Source organism: Pelobates fuscus, chromosome 3 (assembly GCF_036172605.1).
Source record: "Pelobates fuscus isolate aPelFus1 chromosome 3, aPelFus1.pri, whole genome shotgun sequence".
In the NCBI taxonomy this organism is placed as follows: Eukaryota; Metazoa; Chordata; class Amphibia; order Anura; family Pelobatidae; genus Pelobates; species Pelobates fuscus.
The window spans coordinates 300,957,714-300,971,893 of record NC_086319.1 but is presented as its reverse complement, the minus strand read 5'-3'; the positions used below and the strand labels follow the sequence as shown (position 1 = coordinate 300,971,893).

The following is a 14,180-nucleotide window of genomic DNA, read 5'->3' as shown; positions in this document are numbered from 1 at the left end:
GGGAGTAATCTCGGGTAATCTATGGACATTTCCATGAGTGTCGGGAACCAGGGCTGAGCCGTCCAAAATGGGGATATGAGAACCCGCGAAGTCCGGTAACGCCTGAAGTGGAGAAGTGTCCGGGCAATCAGAGCAAATGGAGGAAAGGCATAATGTCGAGTGTTCAGCCATGAGTGTAGGAAAGCATCTGACACCAGAGCGTCCGGATCGGGTCTCCAACTGAAAAACCATGGTAGTTGGGAATTCAACGGTGGTCCAGGCTCTGCGATTGCTAGGTTTACTAGCATAGGTTTGATTTTCATTAATATGGACTTGCGTCTTTCCGTGGCCAGTGCCATATTGGCATTACCAAGTAAGCACACAGATCTTTGTATCCAACCCCTGATGGCCAGTAAGTCTGCGGGGGTACCGCCTGCCAAGGCTGTTTAGAAAATGTGGGCGCTTGGCCCTAGGACAACTAGGATTTTATCCTGGCAATTATGCATGGGAAAGTCCACCCTGTTTTGCCAAGGAATTGGGCAATTTTGTGATCCACGTCTGTCGTAGTACAGGCCATATCAGGGAGTGTGGGATGTGGGCATTCCGCCCTGAGCTTATATCGTGCTTCCTTGTCAAGAGGTTTCACACGGCAAGGTACTTAGCCACATGATCCAAAGGGTACAACGCTGAAGATCGCGGATGCTGTAAGCTGTCCGGATAAAAGAGCGGTTCTCCCTGAGGGTCCAAGAGGGTGGAGCCATCCACCCCGGCCTTGGAATTGACACCAGGCCCTGACAAGGAGCCGTGGTCAGGCAAATATGCACCTGAATCATAAGAGTCCTCATCTGACTCGCTCAATGCCTCCTCTTGTTTCGATTTGGAGTTGGAAGATTCGATGAGGGTTTTAGCCCTCTTCCGGGTCCTCACCGATTTTGCCCGGTGGGGGACTCTTTGTTGTGTTGTAACCACATCCACTGTGACAGGACGTACCCTTTCCGTCTCAAAAATTTTGGAGGTCTCCTCGTCTATGTGACAGGATTTTTTAGCGGATTTACACCCACTAGAGGCTACTGGCTTACTCTACAGGGGGGGGGGGGGTTAGGAGCACTTAGGGTAGGTGGTCTCTGGGAGGACAATAAGACATGTGTGATGGAATGTGACAGGTTATCTGTCATGGTCCCCATGGTCGTCAAGATGGCTTGTGACACTTCGCTATCGTAGTGTCCAGTAGTGACTGAAACTCCACAGAGTTGATTTGCTCCTGTGATGCATCCACCAGCGCAGCCTGAGTAGGTGCTTTGACTACCACCATGGGCTTAGGCAGTCTAGGGGCACTAGCCGAAGGAGCGTCTAAATCCTTCTGGGACTGCATGATAGGATGATCCATACTAGGGGTAGTAACAAAAGGGGGAACAGTTATGGTACACACAAACAGTGTGGAAAAATCAACACTGGATACAAGGGACTGTGATGGCAATCACAGTTTAAGGCACAATATCAGACAGGCACAGTAATAAGACAGGCAAGCACAACCTCACTGAGTGTTACCTCAGGAATGAGCCGTGGGAAACACTGGGAGCTTGCCAAACAACCCAGCCGGCCAATCAACATTGACCTGCCCCCCAAATGACTGGAAAATGGCCGTGCGAAGTGAGAAAAAATTGCAAACCCAAAAATGCCCACCGCAATGCACATGAGCAATGTGCGTAGCACCCACATACGAAGTCGCCAGCTGCGGAAACCGTTGGAATGTCGGTACCCGGCAGCGAGGCTCACGGTTCAATGGAGAGGTGCGAAGGAGCTGGGTTGGTCAGTGTAAAGTCGGCAAATCAACAAGCCGACTAGATACAGGGAAGAAGGGGGAGGGAGGCTGGGTGAATGGGAAAAAAGTGGCACTTAGTGCCAGAAGAGTTCACAGGCAATAATGCAACATAAAATAGGACTATAGATATATACACAAATACAGATAATAATGTTAAAATCAGTAAATCGACAAATTAAAGCTAAAGAAATATGTGAGAAGTACTTAGCTGAGGAGGCAGCAGCAAAGAAGGAGGAGTGGCTTAAGGTCACATGGGACATTATAGTGCAAGGAGCCTTCTCATTGGTTTATATGTTATACTGTGGTTAACCCTTTGTGGTACATGTTATATTGTTTTCTTTTAATAATTCAATATTCTTTCTTTGCTGCTGAAGAATAAAGAAAGAGATAACGCATAATATAAGCCTCCGTGTCCTTTAATAAAATTGAGATCTGAGTGAAGTTGTCAACAAAGGTTCCTTGTGTCCCAAATATGAAGAGGGTGCCATCTAGTGACCAGACATGATAACAGCTACCACAATATAAATTGTTCACATACAATATCTAGATGTTTTATTTACTTAAATCTGCATTTACTAAATGTCAATTGATGTGATTCTACAATACTCCCGGCATGTATGATTTGCTATACTTCCTGCATTTTGCGGACCATTCCTGCATTTAGCTCTCTGGTAGACAGGGCTGGATTTGCAAGTCAGGTGTCTGTAGGCACAGAATTCTTCAGTTTAAGAGAAGTTATAGATCTGGTATGAGGGGTATTTAGAATTATTCAGTTTAGTGTAAAGTTTAGTATTTTGTTTTCATGTAGACTGTGTGAGTCACAGCCAGGGGAAGTGTGGCTTGGGCTGCATAACAGAAGTCACAAAAGTGATTTAACTCCTAAATGGCAGTGAATTGACAAGTGTGACTGCAGGGGCATGATCCATACCAGGGATCCCAATTATTTTTTTCCCATGTAACTGTTTGACATAGTGTATCGACGTAGAACACCCCCAAAAAATGTGTGCGCCATAGAATAAACCATTCAATTAGAAGAGCGGAATGTTTTCTTTTTTGCTCAATTTAATTTTTTTTTGCTATATACACACTAATTTCTACAGACAGTAAACAGATTGTAGTACTTAGGAGCAGGTGTGTTTCTGTGTGTAGAGTTGGTGTTTGTATATAATTTTAGCGTTTTAATACAGGGATGTGTTTGTATGTAATGTTTGCGTGCAGAGGTGTGTTGGGATGTAGTGTTGGATTTTAAATGTGGATGTACATTTATTTCATTTTAGAGTTAGAGTTCAGGGGTGTCTTTGTATTTGCATGAGTGTGTGTTGTGTTGGTGTTTGATTGATGGGATGTCTGCACATGCACTGCCACATACATACTTACACAGATATACATACACATTAACAAACAGAAACACACCGACAGTGTCATATACACCCTAACACATACACACATAGACACAGTGGCGTACACACAATCCATGGGGCCCCGGTGCAAAATTGATCCATGGGCCCCCAATCCGTGCCCCCCCCACCGATCCGTGCCCCCCAGACACATACATACAGACACACACACATACATACACACAGACATATACACACATACAAAGACACATACACACAGACACACACATACATACAGAGACACATACACACAGACACACACACAGACAGATACATACAGACACAAACACACATATACCCCCCCCCCACAGACACATACATACATACATACATACACACATGCATACAGACACACACGTACATACAGATACACACACCCCCGACAGAAATACACACACAGAAACACACACACACACATACAGACACATACATACAGAGACACACACACATACAGACACACACACATACATACAGTCTGTATGTGTATCTGTATGTGTGTGCGTCTCTGTATGTATGTGTCTGTATGATACAGACACATACATACAGAGACGCACACACATACAGACACGTACATACAGAAACACACCCCCCGACAGAAATACACACACAGACACAAGAACACATACATACAGACACACACACACACACACACGACAGACATACACACACAGACACACACACACATACAGACACATACATACAGAGACACACACACATACAGACACACACACATACATACAGTCTGTATGTGTGTCTGTATGTGTGTGCATCTCTGTATGTATGTGTCTGTATGATACAGACACATACATACAGAGACACACACACATACAGACACATACATACAGAGACACACACATACAGACACATACATACAAACACACACATACACACACATATACAAAATGTTTAGGTCACCCTCCTGTTTCCTACCTTTTGTAGGAGGGTTACTTTCCCTGATTTCCAGTGGGGGGTCAGCCAGAGGGGAGTCAGAGTTCCCACTCTGACTCCCTCCTCTGCTTCCTGCCGTGCGGCTCTCTGATAGCTGGGATAAGTTACCGGGGCTGTCACTTCCTCCCAGCTCTGTCTGATGTCATCACAGGGGGCCAGGTCGCGCTACGTTGACTGGGCCCCCTGAAAATCCATATCCATCGGGTGGCCCTAACAGCATGGACCACCCGATGGACCCCTTCATGTGCGGCCCCGGCGGTTTGACGCACGGGCCAGGGCCGCAAAACATGGCGGCGGGTACCAGGTCAGAGAGGTCCGCAGGGCGGCCGGGCTCCCTGGAGTGACAGGCTCAGTCACAGCTGCGGCCCCTGCAACAGCGGTATGTAAGCCAGTGCATAGATACACGCATTGACACAGATACACACACCTTGACACACAGATACACACACTGGCACATACAAACACAGATACTATTTCTATAGATTGTAAGCTCATTTGAGCAGGGTCCTCTTCAACCTATTGTTCCTGTAAGTTTTCTTGTAACTGTCCAATTTATAGTTAAACCCCCCTCTCATACTATTGTATAGCACTATGGAATCTGTTGGTGCTATATAAATTGTGATAATAATAATAATAATACACACCCTCTGGCACAAAGATTCACACTGGCACGCACACACACACACACACACACATACACACACTGACAGATACACTGACACACAGATACACAAACTGGAACATACACACACAGATACACACCCACTGGCACATACAAACACAGATACACACCCATTGGTACAAAGATACACACTGAGAGGTGGTACAAAGATACACAATGACACATAGTTACACACACTGGCACATACACACACTGTCAGACACACACTGACACACAGATACACACACCTTGACTCACAGATACACACACTGGCACATAGGCACACAGGCACATAGATACACAAAGTGTGTGTGTGTGTGTGTGTATTTTTTGTATAAGCTTTTAAACTTACATATATACCAACACCAAGAACATTTCCGAAGTTATGATGCTTCTCTATGAGAAATGCTGGACATGTTCTGTGTCAATAGCTGTTCTTGGTAGAGCCAACAGGGTTATCTTTTTTTTTCTTCAATAACAAGTTTTATATTAGGGTTTACAAGACAAAAAAAAGTACAGCAGTGACAGGTGGACACATATGAGAGAGTGAGCTACCGAAAACATAGTCTTATTGCAATGCAGAGATCTCTGTATGACTAACATTAGTAAAAAAACTCTTTATCTTAATGTTCCTTTAACTCCGTTGCCACCTGTGTGGAAAATAGGCACTTATGCATATGACATCAGCAAGACACTGTGCAAGGTAAAAAGTCTCAGCCACACTTCCACCAAATATAGAACGTCTGCAATTACAGTGACGGTGGAGATGTCAAAAAGGAGTAGAAAAATGCAAGTTACATGGGGATTAGAGAGATATGTGGGTCATGTGGTGAGGAGTGAAATCTGGCAAGAATCAAAACACAAAAGTCACGTGCTGAAGATGGAAGTGTAGAGAGGGTATAGGTAAGAATTAAGGGGGTGGAGAAAAGAAAAATAATTGATATGGAGGGCAGTAGGTAAGTGACACAGTAATGGACATTAACATGGAGAGGGAACTTCTTAAAAATGAGAGCTAGCTCATATCACATCATTATTGTGAACTCTGAATGGTCTTTAACAAGTTGTTCATCGGCTGAAATGCTGCTGGGTGCTTTGATGCAAAAATAAATAAATACATAATTGTTTATCACTATGGAGTGTTGTGTTTTTGTTTATTTTAACATGCGGAAAAACTGGGGCAACACACGCTTCACAAACCTGATATTGGATTTGCTTACTGTTCTGTTATATAAACTATTGTGCAAAGAATGTGGGCAGGTGTGAAAAATTACTGTAATGTAAGAATGCTTTTCAGAAACAGAAATGCTAATTTGTTTTATTAAACGGTATCAATTTTTCTAGTTATATTTGCACACAGTTTTGTAAGGAACTTGGCAGATGGGTGTTTGAAGAAGAAACCACAGTATATAAGGCCAGAGTAGCTGAACTAGAAGCCTGAATACTTGAGTTAGAAAATCTTTCAAGTTTGGCTATTTTGAGTTTACATTTAGAATTCACTTTGCATTTTATTAAAGGACACAGAGGCACATATTATGCTTTATCTCTTTCTGTATTCCTCAGCAACAAAGAAAGGATATTTACATATTAACAGAAAAAACAAACAGAGGCGTAACTAGAAACAACGAGGCAATAATTGCCTTGGAGCCCCCCCCCCCCCCATGTGTCTCACCCATCCCCCCAAGTGTCCCATTACCCCCTCACCAGACCCTCCACATGTCTCATTCTCCCCCCTTTCCCTCCACGTCTCATTCTCCCCCCAGTCCCTCCACATGTCTCATTCTCTCCCTCAGCCCCTCTATGTAACTCATTCCCCCTCAGTCCCTCTACATGTCTCATTCTCCCCCATCCCCTCCATGTGTCTCATTCCACCCCAGACCACCATGTGTCTCTCCCACACAGCCCTACCATGTGTCTCTCCCACCCCATGTGTCTATCCCGCCTGCCCAGCCCCTCCATGTGTCTCTCCCACCTCCCCCAGCCTCTCCAACCCCCTATGTGTCTCTCCCAACACCCTAGCTTTTCCATGTGTCTCTCCCCCATGCCCATCCATGTGTCTCTCCCCCCACCGTGTGTCTCTCCCACCCCCAGCTCCTCCTTGTTTCTCTCCAAACCCCCACATATGTGACGGACACACACACATTCACTGATAGACACTCACTGACAGATACACACACACACACACTCACTGACACACACACTAACAGACACATACACACTGACAGACACACACACTGGCAGACACTCACTGACAGACACACACACACACACACACACTCACTGACAGACACACACACACACACTCACTGACAGAAACACACATACACTGACAGACTCACACACACTAAAAATATTTACTTTTTTTTAGGCCCATCCAGCCTCCCTACCTCTCCCTGGGGTCCAGTGAGGGGCTGTGATGTGATCTTACAGTTTGCTATGCCGAGGCCTGAATGACATCATATTCCAGCTCTTGGCATCACAGAGGACGCGCAAGGGAGGAGTAAGTAACTGCAAGATTAGGCTCCCTCGCCACCAGATGCCTGCATCATCTCCCTACCGGTCCGGGATATATCGGCAGAGTAGGCACCAGCCATGTGGGGTAAGCAGGTGCCTACTCTGCCTTACTAAATAAACACAACATCGAGGGCGCCCTAAGGGGCCCTCCACCTTTGGGCGTTCGACGGTCACATGAGTCGACAAGGCGGCCGGGCCCCCTGAAATGTCGGGCTCGGTCGCAGGTGCGACCCCTGTGACCATGGTAGTTCCGCCACTGCAAACAAATAGCCCCCAAAGGATTTAATTATATAATGTATTAGCCAATGTGAAAAGTCCTCATTCCATAAACTCCCATGTGACCCTAAGCCACTCCTCTTTCTTTGCTGCTGCCTCAGTCAAGTACCACACAATGGTTGCTCTGTCATTGTTGGTGGCCATTGCTTTTATTTATCTTTTATCAATTTTACCTAGTTTATTATACTTGTCTAATTTATTTTACTTGTCTGGTTTAATATACTAGTTTCTGTCTGTGTATCTTGTTTGGTCAGGGCCCTCTTTTGCTGGCCCCCTCCTTTGTCAGTTTCCCATGTAAGGCTTTCCACCCCCCATTGCGACTAACCCTCCCTCAACTACCCCTTCAAGTGTTTTATTACCCGGTTATCCATTTCATTTGGGCGGCCTCTTTGTTTTGGGATCTCCCTTGTGCTACAGGATTCATCTCCCTGACGGCTGATGGTTCGCGGCCGTGGGCATGGCCCACCCTGTTCACACATGTGTACTTTGCGTCTGCGCATTGCGGAAGCCATCTTGCGTGTCACGTATTTTTGTCACAATTTTTCCTTCGGCGTGCGATGATCATTTAGGGGCGTAAACGTGCTGATTGGCTGCCTGTGTTGTTGGGCAGCTTACCGGTGCTCCCCAGAGGCCATTCTTGAGGGAATGCTCGGTAAGCTAGCCCATTACTTTATTGTGCCTATATTGTATTGCAAGAAAAATAACAAAAAGGTGCCAGTAGGGAACCAAATAACCGTAACTAAGAGGCTATATGTGAGGGTAACTCACAACAATTCAATTAGATTACAAAATAGACAAATAGGCCCCAAAAAATAAGTCCAAAGATGGAGATCCCTCCAATATATAAAATAATGGTAGAACAACTTTATTAGAATATGCAATAACTAGAAAAATTAGAGTAAGACATAGTATGGATGGGGGTTAAACACTGGGTTTATATGTAAGAAGGTACATATAAACTAACCATTTCATAGAAGGAGTAATTTACAAGGGTCTTAGACAGGGATATACCCATATGCCACAAAGATCCAGACAAAATGATATATAATAAGTGTGGGTGCACTTAATATGAAAGGTAAATTATGGTTGAACAGACATATAGCACAAATTCTAGGTTTTGTTTTGGTCAGAACTTGTACAATTGCCTCCGTCCTTAAGGGGTTAAATTACAATTACGTTGGAACAAACAAAATTATAGGCTTTGTTTTGGTTCAGAAGTTGGACAATTGATTCCACAGTTAAGGGGTTAAGGTCTCATACATAATCATTTAGTGGTTTGTTGACATAACACAACATGAATGGTGACATATGATCTGACATATACACAGTACATGACTAATCTCTAAAAGCAAGCAAAGGACACTAAGGACACTACACTCCCTTTCGCGTACTTGAATGAGTGCATGTGCTCTTAGACATTCCTTCAGCAGTGCCACGCATGCACATGTAGGTTTTGATTTCACTTGTATACCATGCTCAGTGTGGCTAGCAAGAAGTTTAACTTGAAAAATAAATGCTGGTTAGATTTTAGGAAGCAACACAAATAATAGATATTATTAGTTAACAATTGCGTTGTTCCAAAGTGTCAGAGTTCATCTTTAAAGTTACACTGTCATTTGTGAGCACTGCATTAAGAAATAAGTGGGTGGGGGGGAATTTATCAAGGTAAAACAAGTGATATGCTCGGGTTAAGTGCTGAATTGGGTGCAATCAACATGGAAACCAGATTCGTCTCTCTTATTAGGTGACATAAGGCCTCCTGGTCACTGGGGATTCGCAGCTGACTAACTCACCCAGTGTGAGATGATGTGTACCCTTATTCAAATGCTGGTGGGGGGCTCCAGGTTAACACCGTAGCACTCTGACTCATTGCCAAGCGCCGGGCAGAGTTGACATGGACATGGAGTGGAAATGAGAAAAAGTTGAGACACAAAAAACACCCAGCCCAAAATCACAAAATTAATTAAGATCATCACAGCGGTCTCTCTACCTTTAGATCCCAAAACCCTTATTTTTGGGCTCATTAAGGGACTGACGCACAAACCCACCAACATACTGGTACTCCACCTACTAACGGCAGCAAATCTACTGATACCCCTATTCTGGAAAAGGCAAGCAGCTCCTTCTATCAGATTGGTTAATGTTTCCGCTGATGTATACACCGCTAGACAAACTGTGTTTTATTTATACGATTTATTACGCATTAAACCTTTGAATGCTTATTGATAATCCATCTGAGTGGTGTGACTTCATTGAGTATTCCCAGCAGCAGATTACAGAGATACAGGAAAGAAGAAACGTCTTTGCTAGTGCATAAGACCATGCCAGCATAAGTGTTTCCAGACCCTGTGGTGATTTCCAACCTAACCCTCAGTAACATGCCAGTACATTGGCTGGTGATGTGGCATTATAAAGAACGACATACAAGTGCCATATTATAACTTACTAGATCCTTGTCAAAATTGATATATCATCACATATCTGTGGCAAGACCCCTCCTTGTTTTTATAGTTCCTATTCCCTTAAATGGCTGAGGGTATGAGTTATAGTGCAGAAAGCAATAGATGTGGGTTATATACAATGTCCTAACCTGTAAAGCCACCTTAGCCTATCTCTCCCCTGCCTCCCAGCCCATCTAACTGAGCTCACATCTCCCCAGCCCATCTCTCTCACTGAGCTCACATCTCCCCAGCCCATCTCTCTCACTGAGCTCACATTCCCCAGCCCATCTCTCTCACTGAGCTCACATCTCCCCAGCCCATCTCTCTCACTGCGCTCACATTCCCCAGTCCATCTCTCACTGAGCTCACATTTCCACAGCCCATCTCTCTCACTGAGCTCACATCTCCCCAGCCCATCTCTCTCACTGAGCTCACATCTCCCCAGCCCATCTCTCTCACTGAGCTCACATCTCCCCAGCCCATCTTTATCACTGAGCTCACATCTCCCAAGCCCATCTCTCTCACTGAGCTCACATCTCCCCAGTCCATCTCTCACTGAACTCACATTCCCCAGCCCATCTCTCACTGAGCTCGCATTTCCCCAGCCCATCTCTCTCACTGAGCTCACATTCCCCAGCCCATCTCTCACTGAGCTCGCATTTCCCCAGCCCATCTCTCTCACTGAGCTCAAATTCCCCAGTCCATCTCTCACTGAGCTCACATTTCCACAGCCCATCTCTCTCACTTAGCTCACATCTCCCTAGCCCATCTTTATCACTGAGCTCACATCTCCCCAGCCCATCTATATTACTGAGCTCACATCTCCCCAGCCCATCTATATTACTGAGCTCACATCTCCCCAGCCCATCTATATTACTGAGCTCACATCTCCCCAGCCCATCTCTCTCACTGAGCTCACATCTCCCCAGCCCATCTCTCTCACTGAGCTCACATTCCCCAGTCCATCTCTCACTGAGCTCACATTTCCACAGCCCATCTCTCTCACTGAGCTCACATCTCCCCAGCCCATCTCTCTCACTGAGCTCACATCTCCCCAGCCCATCTCTCTCACTGAGCTCACATCTCCCCAGCCCATCTTGATCACTGAGCTCACATCTCCCAAGCCCATCTCTCTCACTGAGCTCACATCTCCCCAGTCCATCTCTCACTGAACTCACATTCCCCAGCCCATCTCTCACTGAGCTCGCATTTCCCCAGCCCATCTCTCTCACTGAGCTCACATTCCCCAGCCCATCTCTCACTGAGCTCGCATTTCCCCAGCCCATCTCTCTCACTGAGCTCACATTCCCCAGTCTTTCTCTCACTGAGCTCACATTTCCACAGCCCATCTCTCTCACTGAGCTCACATCTCCCTAGCCCATCTTTATCACTGAGCTCACATCTCCCCAGCCCATCTATATTACTGAGATCACATCTCCCCAGCCCATCTCTCTCACTGAGCTCACATCTCTCCAGCCCATTTCTCTCACTGAGCTCACATTCCCCAGCCCATCTCTCTCACTGAGCTCACATTCCCCAGCCCATCTCTCTCACAGAGCTCACATCTCCCCAGCCGATCTCTCTCACTGAGCTCACATTCCCCGGGCCCATCTCTCACTGAGCTCACATCTCCCCAGCCCATCTCTCTCACTGAGCTCACATTCCCCAGCCCATCTCTCTCACAGAGCTCACATCTCCCCAGCCCATCTCTCTCACTGAGCTCACATTCCCCAGCCCATCTCTCTCACTGAGCTCACATCTCCCCAGCCCATCTCTATTACTGAGCTCACATCTCCCCAGTCCATCTCTCACTGAGCTCACATTCCCCAGCCCATCTCTCACTGAGCTCACATCTCCCCAGTCCATCTCTCACTGAGCTCACATCTCCCCAGTCCATCTCTCACTGAGCTCACATTTCCCCAGCCCATCTCTCACTGAGCTCACATTTCCCCAGCCCATCTCTCTCACTGAGCTCACATTCCCCAGCCCATCTCTCACTGAGCTCACATTCCCCAGCCCATCTTTATCACTGAGCTCACATCTCCCAAGCCCATCTCTCTCACTGAGCTCACATCTCCCAAGCCCATCTCTATTACTGAGCTCACATCTCCCCAGCCCATCTCTCACCGAGCTCACATCTCCCCAGCCCATCTCTCACCGAGCTCACATCTCCCCAGCCCATCTCTCACTGAGCTCACATCTCCCCAGCCCATCTCTCACTGAGCTCACATCTCCCCAGCCCATCTCTCTCACTGAGCTCACATCTCCCCAGCCCATCTCTCTCACTGAGCTCACATCTCCCCAGCCCATCTCTCACTGAGCTCACATCTCCCAGCCCATCTCTCACTGAGCTCACATCTCCCAGCCCATCTCTCACTGAGCTCACATCTCCCCAGCCCATCTCTCTCACTAAGCTCACATCTCCCAGCCCATCTCTCACTGAGCTCACATCTCCCCAGCCCATCTCTCTCACTGAGCTCACATCTCCCCAGCCCATCTCTCACTGAGCTCACATCTCCCAGCCCATCTCTCACTGAGCTCACATCTCCCCAGCCCATCTCTCTCACTAAGCTCACATCTCCCAGCCCATCTCTCACTGAGCTCACACTTGTCTCTCCCTTCCTGCCCAGCCATTCCCTCCGGACTGCATCCTCTGCCCTTGACGTCACTCCCCGGCCAGCTCCTGCGCACTGCAGGCCCCTCCCCTCTCCGGGCGCAGGCTGCCCTGGATACCCGGCGTCATGTGTGTTGGCTGAGTCTGTGTCGGGGATGGAGAGCGCCTTGCTGTGTGATGATGAGATCTGTAAGTAGCGGGGGGTACACGGGGGTCAGGGCTGGTCCTGCGCATGTCCAGGAGGGCTCTGCCAGGGATAAAGTGCGAGTCCCTTCCAGCAGTCACTGGCCACCTGGGGGCACAGGGCATCGGGGTGAGCCAAGGGGTGAGATAGGGACAGGGTCAGCATATCACCAATATCATCCCCCACCTCACCCTGCTGGGCTGGCATGGGGACTCACAGCCTGGAACCACGATAACAATAGCAATTAAACCTGGGTGTTATATTCCTTATATTAAACATGGAGAGCATTGTGTGTACATATTATATTATACATGGAGAGCATTGTGTGTACATATTATATTGTACATGGAGAGCATTGTGTGTACATATTGTATTATACGTGGAGAGCAGTGTGTGTACACATTATATTATACATGGAGAGCAGTGTGTATACATATTATTATATTATACATGGAGAGCAGTGTGTGTACACATTATATTATACATGGAGAGCAGTGTGTATACATATTATATTATACATGGAGAGCATTGTGTGTACATATTATATTATACATGGAGAGCAGTGTGTGTACATATTATATTATACATGGAGAGCATTGTGTGTATATATTATATTATACACGGAGAGCAGTGTGTGTACACATTATATTATACATGGAGAGCATTGTGTGTATATATTATATTATACATGGAGAGCAGTGTGTGTATATATTATATTATACATGGAGAGCAGTGTGTGTACACATTATATTATACATGGAGAGCAGTGTGTGTATATATTATATTATACATGGAGAGCATTGTGTGTACATATTATATTATACATGGAGAACATTGTGTGTATATATTATATTATACATGGAGAGCAGTGTGTGTACATATTATATTATACATGGAGAGCAGTGTGTGTACACATTATATTATACATGGAGAGCATTGTGTGTACATATTATATTATACATGGAGAACATTGTGTGTATATATTATATTATACATGGAGAGCAGTGTGTGTATATATTATATTTTACATGGAGAGCATTGTGTGTACATATTATATTATACATGGAGAGCAGTGTGTGCACATATTATATTATACATGGAGAGCATTGTGTGTACATATTATATTATACACGGAGAGCAGTGTGTGTACATCAATGTGTGTGTGTTGCATTCCTTGTATAATACATGGAGAGCATTGTGTGTGTGTGTATATATATATTATACATGGACAGCATTGTGTGTGTGTGTGTGTGTGTGTGTGTATATATATTATACATGGACAGCATTGTGTGTGTGTATATATATATATATTTTTTTTTTCTTTTTCTGAAGATAAAGGATGCACAC

General features: G+C 45.7%; 1 protein-coding gene across 1 annotated transcript in view; it reads left to right on the top strand.

Annotated features, from left to right (window-relative positions):
* Positions 1–12,628: 12,628 nt before the first annotated feature.
* The window catches only part of ANKDD1A (ankyrin repeat and death domain containing 1A), a 60,815-nt gene continuing 59,263 nt past the window's right edge, over positions 12,629–14,180 (top strand). The window contains exon 1 of the mRNA XM_063448810.1: positions 12,629–12,838. Within this exon, the coding sequence (XP_063304880.1) occupies positions 12,805–12,838 (34 nt within the window). The 5' untranslated portion in view covers positions 12,629–12,804. The remainder of the gene's footprint in view (positions 12,839–14,180) is intronic.